The 23740-nt window shown below is 39.1% G+C and overlaps 1 protein-coding gene across 1 annotated transcript in view; it reads right to left on the bottom strand.

Moving 5' to 3' along the window:
• Positions 1-422: 422 nt before the first annotated feature.
• Positions 423-23740, bottom strand: part of LGI2 (leucine rich repeat LGI family member 2) — a 403046-nt gene continuing 379728 nt past the window's right edge. The window contains exons 7-8 of the mRNA XM_086964016.1: positions 12004-12168; positions 423-1512 (exon numbers count right to left, since the gene is read on the bottom strand). Of these exons, the coding sequence (XP_086820142.1) occupies positions 695-1512; positions 12004-12168 (983 nt within the window). The 3' untranslated portion in view covers positions 423-694. The remainder of the gene's footprint in view (positions 1513-12003; positions 12169-23740) is intronic.

The following is a 23740-nucleotide window of genomic DNA, read 5'->3' as shown; positions in this document are numbered from 1 at the left end:
CTAGAGGAGGCAGCAGTAGCAAAGCCAGGCGCACTTTTTTTTAGAGGATTTAATTATATGCTTTCAAGGGCTTGTCAAAATAAAAAGCATATGCGTGGCGAAAAGATGTTAAATTCTGTGAAGGTGTTCATTTCAAACTCCTGATAAAATAGGAGCATGTGCTTTGATCACATAAAATGAAATTTGCTTTGTCTAGAACAACAGTTTTGATCATCAAACATTGTGCTTTTTATTTTCCTTTAAAATGCAGGATCTGAGGATAATAAAGAGATGTCATATTTCAAAAGAAGGGAAATACGAAATTTTTAGCAAGACTGCTTTGCATTTATGAATGTCAGCATAACCCTTCTAACCCGTTCAAAATGTATAATGTGTTTCTTTATTGTTTGTATGGTATCATTAAAAACCTTTCTTATGTACTTCAGTAAAATACAATTAATTCTAAAAAAATAAAATCATTCCAAAGCTTTCAACCTATATTAGTTAAAAAGAACATTTACATGTTTTAAAATGTGCATGTCATGCAGTTAGCTGCTTCAATGCAATCCCTGATTAAACTGCACCTTCTAATAGTTAAAAAATTAGTTTAAACTAAACCTAGTCCATCTCCTACATCCACCCAATCCCCTTCTTTTTGAAGAACAATCTGTTTTACAGTGCAAACTGTGAGTACATAAGCATGTCCTATTTGCATTCACAAACTCAAATCAACTGTAATGTGCTCAAAAACATGAGTGTTTCCTTTGAAACTGGAAGCAAAGAAAAAATGTCTGCGGTCAGTGGACACAACAGTAAAGGAACGAGGTGCCTGTACATAGATTTCTTTGAATTTCCGGAAATTCTTAAATTCATTGCTCCATTGGTATATCTGGGAGAAGGTGTAGTCACTTCCTAGAGCTAGGTAATGTTTATCTTTGAAGGAAAATGGTTGCAAGGTCATAGCCCCTCGAGAAGGCAGTGCCTGAATCTCAACAAACTCTTTGTTGCTCCACTTCATAACTTTAGAGTCTCCAATAAACCTTGTCAGGGAGATAAACAGATCTTTCTCCATCGTGAAGCTCTTCACAGCAAGGACATCTTCCATGGTTGGAATTTCACTGTGTGGGACAAATTTCTTGGAACCTTTGTCCCACTGAAATATGATAGGGACCTGTGAGCGACTAGACAAGATCAGATGTGGCTTCCCATCTATTACCACAAACTCTGCATCTGTGTCTCGGAACCACTCGTGTAGGGCTTGGTATGAGTAGAATCCTTCACCATTCCATTTGTAGACTGTTGACAAGCCGGCTTTGGAGCTATCCGCTATGACAAAAAATGTATCACTATCAATGTGAAATATTTCTATGTCATTGGGCTTTGAAATTCTGGAAACTTCAATGTCTTGGAATTTAGCAAATTTCGTCCAGCTTTCGTCATGCTTGTAAATGTGTGAGCCTCCAAAGAGTTGTGCCACCACCACAAAGACCTGGTCATCGATCAGGATTGCTTTGCATCCTACTATTGATTGCCCTGTAAATAAAATACACACATTATTATAATTAGAACAAGCAGTGTGAGCTAGTGTCACAAACATTTTGCAAAGCCTTATGAAAATAGTTGAAGTTGGCTCTCACAATGAAATCTCTTCTCTTTTTCAAGATTTTCTGCATCATCACTGGAAGACAAGCCAAGCCCAGTTCTAGATTAGGGACATGCATTACCTGAGTATTTCTATATCCTTTATTTATAGCACAACGTATAGAGGCAAGCATATGCCTTTTAACACTGTACATAATTATATGTAATGTAGGTCATTAAGTGTGTACCCACACTGACAAGTCACTGCAAAGTCTACTGATCCCACAGTCCTCTCCAGTTTACCGCTACCTAGAAGCAGATACTTGTTTACCAGTCTTTCAGAATGATATATTTGTTATTACAAATAACATTATTATAAGGATTCAGTGCAATCCATCTCCAAGAGAGTCTAGGCGAAAAGAGTTGTTTTGCTTTTCTTAGTGGAATAGAAAGTTTCCTGCTATGAATGCGCAGGTATTCAACCCTGCCCTGAATTACCCATGATGTGAATCTCTGGTGGTTTGACCTTTTTTTGGGGCTCAGTGCACACAGCAGTCATGCATATATGCTGAAAACCACAATACTTATTAATGTGTGACTTAAAGTGAGTCCCTATGTTACCATGGGGGGAACCATTTGTGCCCTGCATAGTTGATCGTGATTACTGTTATTTCACCGGATTGTGTAAGACCAAATAGTGTGCCGTTATTTTGTATTATAGTCACAGGATAGGCCTTTTTACCTATTGCCTACAGTGGGTGAACAGCCTACTACCCTAGCCTTTGTAAAATGTTTATCCACTGTTCTTCTGCAATATGGTTCTTCACTGCATCCAGTGTATGTGTGGCGCTATATGTGCTCAGCAAGATGAAGCAGGAGTGCATGTGTGGTGGGTGGTTGTGGGCACAGTGGATTTTTAATCTGTGTATAGTTTATCAATTGGAGGTTGGAGGTAACCCACCATGTGCGCGCTGTTTATTGCTCACATTCCTGAAGTTTGTAACAGCCACTTCCCAGCCAGGTGGTGGGATATCACCAGAGAGTTTCTGCAAAGTGCTGAGGTTCTGCCTTGGTTGATGGGAGAGTGGTGCTGGGGTGGCTCAGAAAGAGGGATTTATGTCCAGAGAAGAACCCAGTAGCAGACACTGTCTGTCCTCAGTTTTTCACTGGCTCGCTCAGGCACAGCTGAAGTGTAGTGAAGAGAAGTCAGAGGTTCTCTTGTATGGTGTATTTCCTGCCAAATTCAGAGAGAGGCTGTGGCCCCAGGCTTCCGCTAGCCTAGTGCAATGGGAAACGCTGCAAAAAATCTGGGAGTTTGGTTCAGTGAGAACATGACCTTTTCAAGCTGGCTGGGACCTGCTTTGGCACTCTGAAAGCTCTAAGGAAGTTTCTTCCTCTCCTCCCAAGACCTGCTAAAGAAACTGATGTCCGCGCCTTGATCTTGTCCCGCCTGGACTATGCCAATGCACTTTATGTGGGGATCCCCTGCTACCTTTTGAATAAATTGCAGGTACTTCAAAACTCGGCGGCCAGACTCCTGCTGGTCTGAATAAAATCAAAATTTTGGCTTTCGCCCACAGGTCTCTTCATTGCTTGGGACCTATCTGCCTACAGAAGCGATTCCCTTTCTACAATCCAGTGAGAGAGCTGCGTTGTTCTTCCTAACTTTTGGTGCAGACCCCTAGGTTCAACCGCCAAAGGCGTGGTGGGAGCTCCTTTGTGCGGAAAGCTGCTCTGGCATGGAATGCACTGCCCCTGGTGCTGCTTGGCACCCAGGATTCTGTGATCTTTAAGAAAAAGTTAAAACCCTTCTCTTCTAGCTGTTTCTCTGGTTTATGTTTCCTTTTCTCAAGTACGCGCCCGGACACTCTGCTGAGTATCTGCTCGCGTTATAAATAAATATAACATAACATAACATAACATAACATAACATAACATAACATAACATAACAGATGCTTAGTGGAGGAGCTGTCCAGAGAAAGAACGACTGACCAGAGACCACATGCAGCTGCTATATTGTGCCTTTTCCATAAAAAAAATCAAAATAGTTCCCCACCCCAGACATATGCCAATATTCCAGTTTGACTCTGGCATAAAAGCTATTCAATTTTTATTTTGGTCATTGTTTGGTGATAATACTGCACCTATGTCCTTATTAATACAATCAGAGTTTACTCGACTCGTTATTTTCAGGACAGGCAATTTAATAAGCCGTGCCCTAATCAAATCAACTGTTTCACAATTTTCAAAACGTCTGCACATTTCCCACCCCATTTGAGATGCATACTTGCAAATTTGCATTTCTTACATGCAAGGACAATTTACACTGGTGGTCTAAGAAGATTTCAATAAGTGTTTACCAAACCTTTTTTGAATGTACATCCCGAGCCATAAAAAGGGTTCTAGCTGATTGTGATCTCTGTTTCCTTCTACATTCAGAGCAGTCACTAAAAGTGCCTTACAGACATAGGATGCCTAAGCATGTTTATTCACCATTTGACTGCTTCTTATGTGACTTTTTCAAGGGAATTAGCTTTGAGTCCTGAGTAAGCAATCATTTTTGTTTAATTTTATTTCAAGCACATAGAGTTTTTGAGTTGAAAAATAAGTAATATAACATAGATAACATACATCTACAGACTCAGAGTTCATGAAACATTCATTTATACAAATTCGTTATCCTCCAGAGAGATGCCAAATCAAATGACTTATTGTGGGTGTAGTGTCTTCCTTTACTTGATACCCATGTTGTAGTGAAGGCTCAGTAAGAAGTTCTGTAGATGAATGTTCTGAAGAGTTCAGATGGAAAAGTCACTGCACGCATATTTATTGTATTAAATTATGACATTTGTATAGACGTGACTACCCCATGTGGGGTTAGAAGCCCATAACTGCACGGATAGCAAGCTACATCATGTAGATTGTGTGGTTGGAAGGTTGCTGTCTTTGTTTTGAGCCTATTTAGGAAGTGTTTCATGTTGTATGTGATGACCACTGATATCCGCTTATCCAGGGGAAACTGCTCTTGGTGTTAATGGATGAGGGAATGTGAGAGATAGGCATGCAGTTTATAATTTTGTTGAATGTTGGTATCTCTGGTTAGCTCTGCGGGTACTGTTGTTATGTGTGCAGTGTTTTTATGTTCTCAATCCAGTGTCCAGTGCTTCATTTTAGCACGAAATTGTCTACTCTTAAATCGTATCAATTTGGGTGAGATAACAGGCTTCAGGAAGGAGTGAAGTCAGTCAGAGATTTGTTCATCCTCTACAGTACTGACATGGTAAAATGTCACTGTTCGGGTACGTGACTATTTGAATGGCCTAAGCTGAAGTCCTGCAGTGACCAGCAGTGTAGGAGAACTCTTCTGCCACAGCAATCCCGTTATATTCATATTATGTTAATAATTGCATCAGTATCAATAGAGTTCATTATGTCCATTAGTATATAATATATGTCTGCTGTTAATAATAGGGATCTGGTAGAGAATTGATATATAGCATATCATATGATGACACACAAATTATATCAGATTGAAACAGGGAGGCCTTTTCAAATGACTGAAGTAACTGTTATTCTTCATGTAGGATCAACATAATTTACTATGGCATTGATCTGTGGGCAGTGGCTCTGTTTTACAGTCCCCGCTCTCACCAGTAAGGAAGCAGATTTCAGCTGCCAAGTGTTAGCTGGTACTTCAAATTGAGAGGACTATCTTGTGGATGGTGTGACTTTGTTATTATATCCCACCCCTTTGTTGCAATTAATTGATGGCCATGGTGTGTGGACAGCTACTTCCATTATGGAAAAGGTTCCTGTATCCATCTTCTTAGCGTAGTCTGTTGGTTGGTATTGTTCCATAGCTCTGTGATGCACTTGTACTCCTATGTGGATGATTTTTAGTGTTTGCCCCACAGCACTTGACAATGTTATGTCAGGGAAAACAGAATTTTACCTCTCTTCTGAACTTTATATGTTCCTGAATGCATCAAATGGTAGCTGGCATGGAGAGGGGGTATTGTGGGAGGGATAGTACAACCCCGGAGGCCAGTCTCCTTGGTGGAGCTTTCTTCATCTACGGCGAGGCATAACTAGGGTAATGTAAGCCTTCAAGGACTTTGGATATACAAAGAATTTATTGAGTCTATATGTCATGATTGGTTGTTTCACTCCTCTGACGTGGTGGCTATTTACAGATTGTGATGCAGATTACTATGTTATGTACCCTAATTATCATTTTGATCAAAAAACTGTTAAATGGTAAGAAGGTTCAACGCTTGACTGCTTGGACTAAGAAAGCAGATTCTCCTATGACAATTTGTATTGCATGGCAGCTTGACGATCTGAAGTGCTATCCAGGAGAATAGAGTCCTTTTGCGTGTGCATTGCCTAAATTTTATTTTTTGGTTTAGTGGTCCTTTTTCTTGGGAGACTCTGTGGATAATGCAGAGGCCCTTTAGCATTTATCTCAACCGTTAGTCTGTGAAGTCCTTGAAGATTTAGTATTGTGTTCTCGGGGGAAAATATAGCCAAGGGATCTTGCAGCACTGTTTTGGATGAGCCTGGCATGCAATACATCTAGAGCTGTGTGCAGGTCGTTGAAATTTTGTTGAAAATATCATAGTTGGCATTTACCTGTGGTGCAAAGTGGCGGCATGGTACCCTAAATGCTGCTTCAAAATCATCGTCTAATTTTTGTATGGTAGTGTGAGGAACATCGTCTGATTCTCGGTTTGGTAGTGTGAGGAACATCTTGCACTTATATTCGTCTGCCAGCTGGACTAAGCATACTTGTTTTCTTTTTTTGTCTGTTTCCTTGCTCTCAGGCTTGAAGTTTTTTGAATGCGCTCACCATGGCCTCTTTTTATGGACATTCAAAAAATTCCACAATTGAGTGCCATGGGGGAGAATGGAAGGAGTGGGTTGATTGGTATCATTTTTTCTGGGGTGCTGAGTCTTTTCTTTCTCTTTTTGCTTGAGGAAGTGTAGCATTGGCATCAAATCCTGTCACCTGCTGCCAATTGTTGGAGGGTGAGGTGATCTCCAGCATGTGTGGTGAAACAGGTGCTAGCCAAGGATCAGACCACACACACAAACAGAAAATCTGCCTGCTTGCCTACTTTAAGGGCAGCTCTAATTAGCTGACAGTTCTATGTCTTCAACCGACAGTGGGTGGCAGTTACGGCTCCTCGAGTGAGTGCTGCAGGGTGGTAGGGTGGGGGAGGGCCAGGGTGGGAGTAGTAAACTCCGGCATACGGCATAATGGAGGTAAGTAAAGAAATAAATAGATTAAACGAATTACATTGTGCACGTTCGGCCGTATGCTGGAGTTTACTACCCCCTACCCTGCCCCTCCCCCGCCCCATAGCCCCCACCGCACTGCCTCGAGGAGCCGCTACTGGTGGGTGGGTGAAAAGGTGGGCATTGAATGCTGGTTGAGCCTTAAAGGGCCGTGCAACATTTTCCTTAAATACAGAACAAATCTGATGTCTCTCCATTTGCAGTACAATGCAACCGTGTTTTATGTTGGATTTGTTTTTCACCTCTGCTTTAATGCTTGCACTGTTTGAGCCACCTTCTTCAATCGCCCACATTTCAGTTTGTAAAGCACTGACCATTTTTGCCCTGGGTCACTGCGTCGATATATTTTTGCTATTAATAAGCTAATAGTCCTTTACAAAATTTGCAAAATGTGGTCAGCATCCCTGGATTCCGTTTATTGTTTGAAGAGATGGACAGTTACGATGGTTTTGTATTCATAGACCTCACAAGCGCTGTTTTAGTGGGTACATATTCAACTCACTTCTGCACCTATAGACACACAGATCCGAGCCACTGCTTCGGCAGAAGGCGGCCATTCCTTGAAATGAAGATTATAAATGGCTGAGCGCTCATGAACTAAATATATTTTTCTTCCAATGAACATAACTTGCAAACTATGCAGTTGTGGTAATGATAGGCCAGAGGGGATTCAGTAACCAATTAATCATTTTCACTCTTAGAGCATACCCATGTGGCTCCACATACAACCTTTAATAACACAGATCAGAATATTCCCATTGTTTCTATTTATAAAACGTAGTATACAGCAAATCTTTATTATGGGGGGAGAGGGGGTGAGGGGGAGAACTGGGTTAGACCGAATCTATCTTGCAATTAGTTTGTATAATACACCTAATATTAAATGCAGATATCAGGTACACAGAAAAATTGTTGTAATGTAGGAAAATAAAATATTGTCATGATTCAACAAAGACATTTAAGAATAAATGGCGATTCCATTTGTAAGAATGCTAGAATCTGCATGCGGTGTTGTAATGTCTCCAGTCACCACCCACACACTAATAATTTTTAAGTTTTCATGCTTGAAGTATTATATTTTGAAGACCTTCCTTAAAAATGTCAGACTAGATTGCGTGAGACGTTCAAAGTACTTTTGCAGCATGTGCACAAAACACGTATGAACAACACTATACAGAATTATCTATTGGTAACTTTTGGTAGATCAGATTTAATAATTAAAAAAAATGTTTATTTGTGTGTGATATGTAGCATAACTATGGCTACAAAAATAATTTGCTTGGGGCTTTTCTTTGTTTACCCTGACAGCTTAAGACATCGTGGCTTTAAAAGTTGCATAGAACATTTACTTCATGCCCATTTTTATCTCTTCTTTATTTTTCTTTTAGAAAATAGTTGAATGGGATTCGTTTTGAGGTGATGTGTGCTTGTACTGAACACAATGTATTCAGAGGTGTGTCTTGGAAGGAACTTATGCTGGATATGTTCTTGTTATGTTACCTTATGTGAAATAAAATGTAAAGTGCTCAACTGCCCCTGGAGAGGGGCTTCGCGGCTATTGATCACTGATGCGACAAAAGCAGCAACATCTATGCTAGTGCACTGTACAGGAAAACAGATGCAGCCTAGGCTGTGAACAGCCAGGTCTGTAACAGCTTCTGGAAGCTCAAGTGGTTTTGTATCTTTCTTAACTGAAGAGGCAGAGAGCTCCAAAAGGCTGGAGATAGGACTCAGAAGGTGCATCCTCTCATTCTGGTTCTTCTGATGCGGGGTATAAGGACCAAATTGAAGTCTACCGAGTGTAAGGCTCTAGTAGTCAGATATGGTTGCATCGAGGCAGCCAAACTGGGGTTCCCTTGCTTGTAAAATATTTTATGAGAGAAACATAGAGTTTGAACTGGGCAGCAAATGAAGTGTGACAAGGAGTCGAGAAACAGAGCAGAATTTGGGGAGGGAAAAGAGTAATCTGGTAGCTGCATTCTGGACAACCTGTAACCGACTCAAGACAGATCTTTTAGTGCCCAGATGTAGAATGTTAGAATAATCCAGGCGTGAGATGACAAGAGATTGCAAAATCAATTGGCGGACTTGTCAAGTAAAAGTAAAACATCCCATAATGGATTTAAGGCTTCTCAAGGTGCCATAGCATGAGCATGGTAGGATACTGACTTGAGTTTCAAAAGATAACGTGTCATCCATCCAAATGCCAAGATCTTTCCACAGATTCTGGTTTGGGGGTGACCTAGCGCTTCAGGCCACCAATGATCTTCCCAAAGGTGAGTGTGCCTGCCCAACAGAAGGATCTCAGTTTTATTAGCATTCAGCTTTAAAGTAGTTTTCATGCATCCCTCTGGCCACAGCCGTTTAGACAATTTTTAAAATTAGCTCTGCTCTCCATCGACCCCACAGATAAAGGGACGATTAATTGAGTGTAGTCAGCCTAGGGCACCAATAAGCTCCTAAACGACTTCACTACTTCATCTTATGGTCTGACATAGATATTAAAGACAGTAGGCCTTAACTCAGAACCATGGGTAACGCTTTGTACCAAGGCCCTTGGAGATGGAGTAAAAGGGGGAGATAAAACTCGAAAAGACCGGTCCTTCAAAAAGGATGTAAACCAAGTCAGGGCTTTGCCACGTACCCACAATTCATGGAATCAGTGTAGCAGCACTGCATGGGAGACTGTCTCAAAGGACACATGTAGGTCTAAGAGAATCAGTGCCTGAGAGCTGCCAGCATCTGCAGCACAGCGTAAGGTCTCAGTTACTGTCAAAAGAATGGATTTAGTACTGTATGAAAATGTGGTTCTGCTGTAGGAAATTAGTCAGAAGGTTATTCATACTAATTATTGTAATGCTGCAATAATCAAGGCTGTTGTTGCTAGCAGCCATTACTGCTTATTCAGTTTAAATGGTTTATTGGTTAAGAGTGCAATGTAATTTCACTTTGTATGTAGAGTAAAGGGAATTATTACTTATTCATACTTAGGTAGACTCTAGAGTAACCTTTTTTACCTAACATATTCCTTCGCAAGGTTGATTGCTTTTTATCATGTAACGCTATTAGTTCAGCCCTATGGTGCCACTTTACACCATGCCGAGAATGTGGTTTCCTACTCCTCTGAACCGATAAAATCCGCCTTTTCTGGTTTGTGTGCTAACTGTTCTTACCTTTTAAACTGAGCAGTCCCAGTGTCAGACGTTACTTGATTCTGTACTTAAAATATTTTTGGTTCTACCTAATGATTTATTCTGGAAGTCGACCTTATGTTGAAATCTCTCGCTTAATATGAATTATTGATTTAAATCGACCACCTTTTTTCTTCATGTAATGATTCTTAATTTGAAATAGAACTACATGGTTTTAGACTCTGAATATAAATATTGTTAGACCTGGCATAATTTGGCGTGTTTCCCCAGTCTTTTTGCTTCTGACCCCCTGGGTTTTGTGGTTCTCTGGATCTTATTTTTGCTGGCTTAGTGTCGCTGCACACTTTAATACTGCTGGTCAGTACTAAAGTGCAAGTGCTCCTACTATAAATTGTGTTTATGGATTGGTGTTTCTATGATTGACTTATTTGATTTACTCCTAAGTCCCTAGTACAGTGCACTGTGTGTGCATAGGGCATGAAACTAAATGCTCCTAGTGGGCCTGCATCACTGATTGTGCCACCCACACCAGCAGCCTTTCAAAGGGTTCTCAGACCTACAACTGCAGTGTCTGAATGCAGTTTCTACTGCCATGTTGACCTGGCAAGTGCACCCACTTGCCTTGCCAGGCACTAACCTTCCCATTTCCCACATGTAAGACACTCCTAAGGAAGGCCCAATGTACCCCTGTCGGAAGGGTGCAGTGTGAAGGAAAAGTATGACATGTACTGGTGTTTGTTACACATCTTGATGGTGAAATACTGTGCATTTCATTTTTACTGTTGAAAGGCTATCTCTCCCATAGGTTGGCATGGGAGTTGCATTGTAACACTTTTACAAATGTAGCTTACCAGGGGAAGCTGATAGAAAAGTGGAGTTTGGTATGCCTGAACTCAGGATATAAAAATATATCTTTTAGTAAAGATGATTTATACATTGTGTATTTGGAAATACCACTTTTAGAAAGTGGACATTTCCTTGTCTAACCATCCATGTGCCTGTAACTGTTTGTGTATTAGCTGTCTGGGTTTTAGACTGACAGGGGCTGGTTTGTGCATTCACACTAGACAGGGACACAAACGGGGCTGATGTGTGTCCTAAGGAGAATCAGAGTTTCCATAAGGAGCACCACATTTTGTTTGCTACAGTCTGTATCTTTGTGATTGGTTTTCTTTCATTACTTCTACTTCAAAGGTTCAACTTATTTCGAAATCTGAATATACATATTGTTATTCTGTTTGTGCTCGATTCACAGAACTAACTTAAGACAAAATCCTAAACTTACCACCATTTACTCATTTTGGTATTCACAGAAAGCACTTACTCATTGATGAGTAAGTGCCTTCTATGAATACCAAAATGTGTAAGTGCACTTACTCATTTTGCTATTCACAGAAGGCACCTACTCAATGAGTAAGTGCCTTCTGTGAATACCAAAATGAGTAAGTGCTTTCTGTAAATACCAAAATGAGTAAGTGCCTTCTGTGAATACCAAAATGGTAATAAGTATAGGATTTTGTCTTAAGTTAGTTCTGTGAATTGGGCCCTATGTCATTGATAAATTCATGACTTGAATAAATTCTGGCCAAATTAAAAATTTGTAATAAATCTACTTTACTATATTCTCTGATTTTTGGTCTTCTTTGGGTAGCCAAATTGGTCACAAAATTGTTACACTGTCTGATTGCATGTTAACTCCCTTTTTGCTTCAATCACGCCTATACAATCCAAAGTGGAAGGTGCCCAAATCCGCTCCTGCTCCAGTAAGGAATCAGGGCTGTGCCATCAGCTAGTGAAAACATTACACACTTTATTGTTGTCGACTAATAAAAAAACAAATATAGCTTTATTATTTCATATTATATCGACCTGATTCATGAAAAGCAACACGATTAATTGCCTTTATTTATTAACATAATCAAGTACATTGTGCTCAATGTGGGATGTGGTGGAATCCTTCACATCCACATTCTTACACATACCACTCCATACCTGTGATATTGTCATAACTTCTGAAGTTCATTTCAATGTGATCCCACTCCAGCACCATGCAGTTCTCCATGCTGGGCTGCGCAATTGTTACGTAGACATCGTTCTTATAGGAAAAAGTATCCACTGATACCGACTGGTATGGTAAAATCTGGTGAATGACAAAATCTAAAAAACATAAATACAAGGTTAAAATACCTGTTAAAGGAATTGAAATAAAAAATCATGTATTTTTATTGAACAAAAAAAAACAAGTTAAACTTAGAAAATAAATAACACCTTAGGTGACATACATTTAATTATGTGTTTTGCCTGACTAGCAGAGCTGGCAAAACATCTCAGAAAACCTCATTCACAACATTGAAGTTTATCAAGTTTTTCGGCAATTTCGTGAAATAGATTGTTGGACAGCTAGAGGTACATAGGCATACAATAATTAATTTCACAGTGGTTATTTTGTATTGGTAATAGTGGCATTTTCTACAGTAAAGTTTCTGGATTGTTTGATGAGTAAGTCATAGGACCAGGCAAGGAACATTGGGTTATTTATTTGGATTCATTGTCGGTTTTGGAAATAATGGTTTGAGGTTGGTTTGGTTTCGATTACTCTCCAAAAGGTACATTTGATATTTTCTGCTGTTCTTTTCTTGTGGATTGAGCTAATGTTGAAATAATGTTGAAGTAACATTCTTTCTAAATTCTGTATTAGAAGAGAATGAGTGGGGTGAGTATGAAGGTGTGAAGGCAAAGAGGGCACACAAGAGACACCGGAGATTATCAAACAGCAGCAAAAGGATAAACAGAGCCCTAAATGGTAATGTGGGCTATCTTGCCTCATCTAGGCTACTGTGTGAACTCAGACAATAGGGACCATGGGAATGAGGATGGATGTGCTGTTTGTTGAGACACTGTCTTTTCCCACTTGGAGCACAGGCAAAGCAACAAGGTCCATACCCCATTCCCACATTGGTCAAACTTGAAAGTGGAAGAGAAGAGTTCCCGAATGGTTCTTTCCCCAGTGCTGCCATGTCCTCCCTGATTCTGAGTCCTTCTGTGTATATGCAACAGCAGATTTAATCGGGATGCTCCAGCCAATCACCTGTAACTATCACTGTCTAGCCAGGTGTTGTGGTGACTGTGTACTTGACTGGTTACAAAGCTGTATATCTGAAAGAAGGGCAGAGACAGTGTCTTTGTTAGCCCTATCTAACCAGGCCTGGACTCACCGTGCAGTGGACTCTCTCTCTAGAACTACAGAGAAGAGTTTGAGAGACTGGCACCTAACATGCAGCTGTAAGTTGTAAGTAAGATGAGGGTTAGGTTTTGTTTATGCTCTAGTGCAATACTTTTGTCTAATTGCGAGCTTTGATGTTTAAACTACGGTGGCCTTTATAATTTGGACTTGGATGGACATTCTATTAGGTGAGCTCATTGTCTTAGAACATCAGCATGGGGTTTTTAATGGTATTAAGTTTTATATCCCGCACATTGTAAATTAGAAATTTGGTGTATACACAGTGTTCGTATTTTCGATATGGTGATTATGATCATGTTTGTGATTTTACTTGTGTTTGGGATTGCCCATCATTAACAAGTTCACCTTTAGATGAGAACTTATGCTAATATGTTGGTTTAATAAGTGATTTGAGCGGGGGGGCGTCGCTAGCGCCCGCAGGAAATGGCGGCGTCTTCGTAACTCTCCCGGGAAGCGGCGGTGCAGAGGAACATGAAGCAGCTTCTTTCAACTTCCTGAGGCGTACAGTTCATCAAGCCGGCTTTCGGAGTGTCTGCTGCTTTGAACGGACCCCTTTGCGGGAGCTTAGGAGGTCAAAATGTATGTGTGTGGGTACTGCACACAGTATTCAAATTGTAGGGGCGTTTCAACAAAAATTGTGTGCTACCTATGATTGATGCCTGCCACACCTAATAGAGCTGTATTAAGCCTGACACCAGAAAGGCTGTCAGGACTCTCAGGTGCACAACATAAAACTGAGCGAAGCTCTTAATTCGTTTGACTTTTTTTGTTTATATTTAAACCATTAGATTTTCATTTTGCAAACATTTTTTACATACAATTACTTTTTCGAAAAAATTCACAGCGTGCATTATTACAAATCATTACAAATCATAGTCAGAACATAAAGACTACATAAAACTTGAATAAAGGTGCTTATTATGAACACATAAGAACCCAATGCATTTCGGGACCCTTGGTGGCCCCTTCGTCAGGGGTCTGTTGAAAAAACAAATACAAACAAAAAATTAGTATAAAGCAAACTATTGCTTTAATGTTTATAAGTAACTCAGCCATTTTTAACTGTTGAATGGTTTTCCTGTCTCTATATTTGAGATCTAGGTCTTTTTAGGTTATATCATTACTAAACTTTTCACTGAAAGAAAAACAGTCTGTGTTGTGGCTAAACTCCACATGATCATTTTAAACTCATTATTCGTTAGACTAGTTGCTGTGACTACATACCGTGTTCAGCGGGTTACTTGGAACTAAAGGAGATGTTCCTATGTATAAGGAAAGATGACATTTAAAGAAATTTTTTAGTATCTAAACTTAGCATGTTTAACTGAATTGGAAACGAAAAAGAATGAACCAATTTTAAAATGATTACCTGCGAGCCGTTGCGTAGTGCGTTGGTCTCGCTTTACATGCCAGTTGAAATGAATAAGTGCTAAAAAAAGAAAAAATGAAATTGCAGTCTCGTTCCTTAGAGCCCCAAAGGTATTTTTTACCCAGCGTTTTTAAAAATGCAAGTTACCTGCTCTATCTGTAAGGTTTCAGAAATTCTGCTCCTTGTTCGGTAATCTTCTCTAACCTATAAAAGGTTGAGAATATTGTTTTAACATTATGGACTTCAAGTCAGATTGGGCGTCCTAACGCTAAGGGAAGGAGAGGTTTGCAGTTTACCTGCGGTCCTAGGCTGTGGCGCTTCGGTTCCGCACAGTCGGTCTTGGTTGTAATTAAACTGTGGAAAAACCACAGAATTAGTTAGTCTGGTTCCCGTTTAGAAATCACTTTCCTATTCGGCGTTTTTACATCCCCGTGTAGCGGGGCTTACCTTAGTTGTGTGCTGCACTAGCCTTCACTCGTTCAACTCTGGCGTGTTCGCAATCGCCATTAAGATTTGGTCCCTTTTCTAATTCTTAGGTGTCTAAAGGTTTCACTAACACTGAAAACGGACTGGAGTTTTCTTGCTTTGCTCAATTGAAAGCGTTTTGGGGCAGCCATATTGAAGTGTTATTAAAAACGGTCCATTTGCATCTACGCTATTTCGAATTTTAGAATAATACGAAGCTATTTTTGACTATGAGTAGTTTAGTTGGAACATTAAGCTGCATAAGTGCTAAATTCTCGTGACCCATGAAAAAACACAAAATGAATAAAAAATAGCAATGCTAATATCCGGCGTTTAAACCAAAAACACTATTTTAAAACATGTCTCAATAAATTGTCATTTGCAGTCCTATTATACAATACCTGCCTATTTACAATCTTCATTTTAGTAGATTATAGTATGCAAACTAGTATGAATTTATGTCAGATCAAATTTATGTTGTTTCAAGTTAATCTGAATGGTCATGAATGAAATGTGTGCTTACAAATCACGGGGATTACTGTATTATATTGTCACTGAGGCGTGTATCGGAATTCACTAGGGAGACAGGGTCGCCCATCAGTTCATGTTTTTTACAGAAAACATGCCATCTCAATTTTATCGTTGAGCCCAAATGGGACCAAAGTCTGCAATTTGCGGATCCAGAAGGCTTCTCGCTGGAGAAGAATCTTTGCATTATCGAATCCCAATCTCTGTGGAACTTGTTCTATTATTTGGAATCTTAGTTGCGCTATCGTGTGCCTTGCTTCCGTCCAGTGTTGCGCCAAAGGTGATGTGATGTTTTTTGAACGTATTCTGCTCTTGTGTTCCGTTAATCTCACTTTGAGTTTTCTGTCAGTTTTACCTATGTAGAGAAGTCCACATGGACATTTGATAGCGTATATGACATGTTCTGAATTACATGTTGTGTCATGTTTTAGTTGAATTTTCTCTCCTGTTCTAGGGTGTAGTAAAATAGTACCCAAAATGATGTTATTGCAATTTTTGCAATTGTGACATTTCATTGTTCCTTTGAATGACGTTCGCTCTTCAGTGGTTGCAACCAACTTGCTCGGTTTATTCAGCATCTCTTTTAGATTTTGTGCCCTTTTATAGGCAAACAATGGTTGCTCTTGAAACAATGAACCAAAATCCTTTTCTATTTGTAGTATCTCCCATCTCTTTTTAATTATTTTCTTGATTTGCCAGGATGATGTGGAGTATTTCGATACAAATGCCATTCTTGTATTCGCGTTCTTTTGCTTCTTTGTTAATAGTTCGCTTCTGGGGATGGTCTTTATCTTCTCTACATGTGCCTCCAAGAGTTTCCTTGGATAACCTCTGTCCAAATACCTTTGTTTTTGCTCATTAATACTTTTGTCGCATGTTTCTGGATCAGATGTGATCCTCTTGATTCGCATGAATTGCGACACTGGCAGGTTGTTGATCAAATTAGCTGGATGAAAACTCCCATAAAGTAGGGCGTTGTTCTTGTCTGTTGGTTTTTTGTATACCCTTGTGTGTATGGAACTTTCTTGTATTTCCACTAGAACATCTAGGAAAGGCAATGCTTCAGTACTTGTACTGTGCGTGAACTGGATGCGAGCATCAATGCTATTGAGTTTTTGAATGTTCTCCATTAATTTCTTTTCTGAATCTTTCCAAAGTATAAAGATATCATCTATATATCTTTTATAGTGTACCAGCCCTTGCTGCCATTCAGGTTTGGTCAAAATGTGATTGTCCTCAAATTTAGCCATGAAAATGTTGGCATAAATACAAGCTCCGGGAAAACCCATTGCTGTTCCATTTAGCTGTAATTAAAAATCATTTTGCCATGTGAAATAGCTATTTTCTAGACAGAATTCCAATAGCTTGAGAATCATGCACTTCACTTCTTCTGATTTTTCTCCTTTTAGAAGTGCCCATTCCATGGCTTCTAGGCCTTGCTGGTGTGGTATTGAAGTATATAGGGATGTTACATCTATAGTACAAATTATCCACTGTGTAGCATCTTGTGTATCGATTGTTTGAAGATTCCTTAAAAAGTCTGAAGTATCTTCCAAATACGTTGACCAATTTTGTATGAACGACTGCATATGGGTGTCTATGAATATTCCCAAATTTTCAAAAATTGAGGAGCAACCTGAGACTATTGGTCTGAGGGGTGGATTTTGGAGACTTTTGTGTATTTTAGGTAAAAAATATATCCGTGGTCTCCTTGGATACAATTGTCTCAAATAGCGTTTTGTTCTAGTGTTGATCCAGCATAACTCTTCTGCTTTATTTAGAATTTCATCTAAAGCGTGTGCTATTTCATTAGTTGGATCTCTGTCAAGCTTTGCATATGTGGTTGTGTCACTTACATGTTCAGTTCCTTTCAATACATAGAACGAGGAGTCCATAATGACTAGACCCCCTCCTTTGTCCGCCTTCTGGATTACAATAGTAGGGTTCTTCGCTAAGGTTTGCAGTGCACTGTATTCCGCTTTTGTCAGATTCTTTAGTTTGCTCTTGAAGTGAATTTTACTTAAGTCAGCCTTGACTAGTGTCTCAAAAGTATCCAATGTCTTGTGCGATATTGGGGCTACAAAAGTGCTCTTGGGTTTGAATTTAGTGTCATCATTTTCCTCAGTTTGGATTGGATTTACCACAGTGAAAAAATGCTTAAGCCTAATCAGGCGCATGAACTTAAAGAATGCTATCTCCGTTTCAAGCTCATTTGTTTGATATGTTCTCACAAAACCTGTGCCTTTATTGAGTAAGTTTGCTTCAAACTGTGTCAGAGGATATTGAGATATATTGATCACGAGGCTTTGGCTTGGCTCCTGAGACTTGCTTTCCTTATGCCCTCCTTTTCCTTTTCCTCTTCTCGTTTTCTTTCCGCTTGTGTCGGCGCTGTTGGATCTGGTGGTTTGCTGGGCAGTTGGCCCTCCACTAAAAAAGAATCCGAGGTTAGATTGGTGCCACTTGCACCTTCTGTTGATGTTGAAGGAGTTGCTTGTTGTTTCTGCAAAGGTTGTCTCGTAGTACTAGTATCACTATCAGATACACCACTTTCATCTGATGTTGTGGGTTGCTGTTTCCTATTTGTGTATCTCCTTTTCGCATAAACTTCAGCCCAAGTATAAGCTTCGTTGAGCTTGTAGTCGATTGTGTCGCGTTTAAATTTTCGCAATTTCGTCTCCTGTATCTCTTTGCCATATTTGTCTAATTTGATGTCTAAATCCGCTAAGAATTTGTTCCACGGTTCGACTTCCATTCTAGATGACAACTCTTTTTTGACATTGAATATTTCTTCCTCTAGTTCTTTGATAATTCTTGAAAGCTCTTCCACTAGTAACAAGATCAAGTCTAGTGAGCATTTATTGAGGATACAGTACCATTTCTCCATGAATTGAGGATTATTATTCAATCTGTATAGCATTGGTCTGATGGCGAGCCTGAGGCCTCTTGGAATCCGTCTCACGCGATGATATTGGATTAATGTTGAAGCGTGTAATCGTTGGTTCAATTCACGTTTTGTTAAATACTCCAATTGTTTAAGTTGTTGTGTGACTGAGCCACTTTTTGCATCAAAGGTTTTCGTTTCCTTTATCAATTGGTATATTTGATCTGCTTCATCCGTCGTGTATATTTTTATGTTTGCTCTATTTTCCGTGATTCCAGATATCGAGTCGAAAGACATTTTCTATGGTGCTAGTGCCCACCGTTTTGCAGAGTGATAAGTGAAAATGTATGTGTGTGGGTACTGCACACAGTATTCAAATTGTAGGGGCGTTTTAACAAAAATTGTGTGCTACCTATGATTGTTGCCTGCCACACCTAATAGAGCTGTATTAAGCCTGACACCAGAAAGGCTGTCAGGACTCTCAGGTGCACAACATAAAACTGAGCGAAGCTCTTAATTCGTTTGACTTTTTTTGTTTATATTTAAACCATTAGATTTTCATTTTGCAAACATTTTTTACATACAATTACTTTTTCGAAAAAATTCACAGCGTGCATTATTACAAATCATTACAAATCATAGTCAGAACATAAAGACTACATAAAACTTGAATAAAGGTGCTTATTATGAACACATAAGAACCCAATGCATTTCGGGACCCTTGGTGGCCCCTTCGTCAGGGGTCTGTTGAAAAAACAAATACAAACAAAAAATTAGTATAAAGCAAACTATTGCTTTAATGTTTATAAGTAACTCAGCCATTTTTAACTGTTGAATGGTTTTCCTGTCTCTATATTTGAGATCTAGGTCTTTTTAGGTTATATCATTACTAAACTTTTCACTGAAAGAAAAACAGTCTGTGTTGTGGCTAAACTCCACATGATCATTTTAAACTCATTATTCGTTAGACTAGTTGCTGTGACTACATACCGTGTTCAGCGGGTTACTTGGAACTAAAGGAGATGTTCCTATGTATAAGGAAAGATGACATTTAAAGAAATTTTTTAGTATCTAAACTTAGCATGTTTAACTGAATTGGAAACGAAAAAGAATGAACCAATTTTAAAATGATTACCTGCGAGCCGTTGCGTAGTGCGTTGGTCTCGCTTTACATGCCAGTTGAAATGAATAAGTGCTAAAAAAAGAAAAAATGAAATTGCAGTCTCGTTCCTTAGAGCCCCAAAGGTATTTTTTACCCAGCGTTTTTAAAAATGCAAGTTACCTGCTCTATCTGTAAGGTTTCAGAAATTCTGCTCCTTGTTCGGTAATCTTCTCTAACCTATAAAAGGTTGAGAATATTGTTTTAACATTATGGACTTCAAGTCAGATTGGGCGTCCTAACGCTAAGGGAAGGAGAGGTTTGCAGTTTACCTGCGGTCCTAGGCTGTGGCGCTTCGGTTCCGCACAGTCGGTCTTGGTTGTAATTAAACTGTGGAAAAACCACAGAATTAGTTAGTCTGGTTCCCGTTTAGAAATCACTTTCCTATTCGGCGTTTTTACATCCCCGTGTAGCGGGGCTTACCTTAGTTGTGTGCTGCACTAGCCTTCACTCGTTCAACTCTGGCGTGTTCGCAATCGCCATTAAGATTTGGTCCCTTTTCTAATTCTTAGGTGTCTAAAGGTTTCACTAACACTGAAAACGGACTGGAGTTTTCTTGCTTTGCTCAATTGAAAGCGTTTTGGGGCAGCCATATTGAAGTGTTATTAAAAACGGTCCATTTGCATCTACGCTATTTCGAATTTTAGAATAATACGAAGCTATTTTTGACTATGAGTAGTTTAGTTGGAACATTAAGCTGCATAAGTGCTAAATTCTCGTGACCCATGAAAAAACACAAAATGAATAAAAAATAGCAATGCTAATATCCGGCGTTTAAACCAAAAACACTATTTTAAAACATGTCTCAATAAATTGTCATTTGCAGTCCTATTATACAATACCTGCCTATTTACAATCTTCATTTTAGTAGATTATAGTATGCAAACTAGTATGAATTTATGTCAGATCAAATTTATGTTGTTTCAAGTTAATCTGAATGGTCATGAATGAAATGTGTGCTTACAAATCACGGGGATTACTGTATTATATTGTCACTGAGGCGTGTATCGGAATTCACTAGGGAGACAGGGTCGCCCATCAGTTCATGTTTTTTACAGAAAACATGCCATCTCAATTTTATCGTTGAGCCCAAATGGGACCAAAGTCTGCAATTTGCGGATCCAGAAGGCTTCTCGCTGGAGAAGAATCTTTGCATTATCGAATCCCAATCTCTGTGGAACTTGTTCTATTATTTGGAATCTTAGTTGCGCTATCGTGTGCCTTGCTTCCGTCCAGTGTTGCGCCAAAGGTGATGTGATGTTTTTTGAACGTATTCTGCTCTTGTGTTCCGTTAATCTCACTTTGAGTTTTCTGTCAGTTTTACCTATGTAGAGAAGTCCACATGGACATTTGATAGCGTATATGACATGTTCTGAATTACATGTTGTGTCATGTTTTAGTTGAATTTTCTCTCCTGTTCTAGGGTGTAGTAAAATAGTACCCAAAATGATGTTATTGCAATTTTTGCAATTGTGACATTTCATTGTTCCTTTGAATGACGTTCGCTCTTCAGTGGTTGCAACCAACTTGCTCGGTTTATTCAGCATCTCTTTTAGATTTTGTGCCCTTTTATAGGCAAACAATGGTTGCTCTTGAAACAATGAACCAAAATCCTTTTCTATTTGTAGTATCTCCCATCTCTTTTTAATTATTTTCTTGATTTGCCAGGATGATGTGGAGTATTTCGATACAAATGCCATTCTTGTATTCGCGTTCTTTTGCTTCTTTGTTAATAGTTCGCTTCTGGGGATGGTCTTTATCTTCTCTACATGTGCCTCCAAGAGTTTCCTTGGATAACCTCTGTCCAAATACCTTTGTTTTTGCTCATTAATACTTTTGTCGCATGTTTCTGGATCAGATGTGATCCTCTTGATTCGCATGAATTGCGACACTGGCAGGTTGTTGATCAAATTAGCTGGATGAAAACTCCCATAAAGTAGGGCGTTGTTCTTGTCTGTTGGTTTTTTGTATACCCTTGTGTGTATGGAACTTTCTTGTATTTCCACTAGAACATCTAGGAAAGGCAATGCTTCAGTACTTGTACTGTGCGTGAACTGGATGCGAGCATCAATGCTATTGAGTTTTTGAATGTTCTCCATTAATTTCTTTTCTGAATCTTTCCAAAGTATAAAGATATCATCTATATATCTTTTATAGTGTACCAGCCCTTGCTGCCATTCAGGTTTGGTCAAAATGTGATTGTCCTCAAATTTAGCCATGAAAATGTTGGCATAAATACAAGCTCCGGGAAAACCCATTGCTGTTCCATTTAGCTGTAAATAAAAATCATTTTGCCATGTGAAATAGCTATTTTCTAGACAGAATTCCAATAGCTTGAGAATCATGCACTTCACTTCTTCTGATTTTTCTCCTTTTAGAAGTGCCCATTCCATGAAGTGAAGTGCATGATTCTCAAGCTATTGGAATTCTGTCTAGAAAATAGCTATTTCACATGGCAAAATGATTTTTATTTACAGCTAAATGGAACAGCAATGGGTTTTCCCGGAGCTTGTATTTATGCCAACATTTTCATGGCTAAATTTGAGGACAATCACATTTTGACCAAACCTGAATGGCAGCAAGGGCTGGTACACTATAAAAGATATATAGATGATATCTTTATACTTTGGAAAGATTCAGAAAAGAAATTAATGGAGAACATTCAAAAACTCAATAGCATTGATGCTCGCATCCAGTTCACGCACAGTACAAGTACTGAAGCATTGCCTTTCCTAGATGTTCTAGTGGAAATACAAGAAAGTTCCATACACACAAGGGTATACAAAAAACCAACAGACAAGAACAACGCCCTACTTTATGGGAGTTTTCATCCAGCTAATTTGATCAACAACCTGCCAGTGTCGCAATTCATGCGAATCAAGAGGATCACATCTGATCCAGAAACATGCGACAAAAGTATTAATGAGCAAAAACAAAGGTATTTGGACAGAGGTTATCCAAGGAAACTCTTGGAGGCACATGTAGAGAAGATAAAGACCATCCCCAGAAGCGAACTATTAACAAAGAAGCAAAAGAACGCGAATACAAGAATGGCATTTGTATCGAAATACTCCACATCATCCTGGCAAATCAAGAAAATAATTAAAAAGAGATGGGAGATACTACAAATAGAAAAGGATTTTGGTTCATTGTTTCAAGAGCAACCATTGTTTGCCTATAAAAGGGCACAAAATCTAAAAGAGATGCTGAATAAACCGAGCAAGTTGGTTGCAACCACTGAAGAGCGAACGTCATTCAAAGGAACAATGAAATGTCACAATTGCAAAAATTGCAATAACATCATTTTGGGTACTATTTTACTACACCCTAGAACAGGAGAGAAAATTCAACTAAAACATGACACAACATGTAATTCAGAACATGTCATATACGCTATCAAATGTCCATGTGGACTTCTCTACATAGGTAAAACTGACAGAAAACTCAAAGTGAGATTAACGGAACACAAGAGCAGAATACGTTCAAAAAACATCACATCACCTTTGGCGCAACACTGGACGGAAGCAAGGCACACGATAGCGCAACTAAGATTCCAAATAATAGAACAAGTTCCACAGAGATTGGGATTCGATAAGGCAAAGATTCTTCTCCAGCGAGAAGCCTTCTGGATCCGCAAATTGCAGACTTTGGTCCCATTTGGGCTCAACGATAAAATTGAGATGGCATGTTTTCTGTAAAAAACATGAACTGATGGGCGACCCTGTCTCCCTAGTGAATTCCGATACACGCCTCAGTGACAATATAATACAGTAATCCCCGTGATTTGTAAGCACACATTTCATTCATGACCATTCAGATTAACTTGAAACAACATAAATTTGATCTGACATAAATTCATACTAGTTTGCATACTATAATCTACTAAAATGAAGATTGTAAATAGGCAGGTATTGTATAATAGGACTGCAAATGACAATTTATTGAGACATGTTTTAAAATAGTGTTTTTGGTTTAAACGCCGGATATTAGCATTGCTATTTTTTATTCATTTTGTGTTTTTTCATGGGTCACGAGAATTTAGCACTTATGCAGCTTAATGTTCCAACTAAACTACTCATAGTC

The sequence above is a fragment of the Lissotriton vulgaris genome, chromosome 3_2 (genome assembly GCF_964263255.1).
Source record: "Lissotriton vulgaris chromosome 3_2, aLisVul1.2, whole genome shotgun sequence".
NCBI lineage: Eukaryota > Metazoa > Chordata > Amphibia > Caudata > Salamandridae > Lissotriton > Lissotriton vulgaris.
The sequence above is the reverse complement of the archived record's forward strand: the minus strand, read 5'-3'. Positions and strand labels throughout refer to the sequence as shown.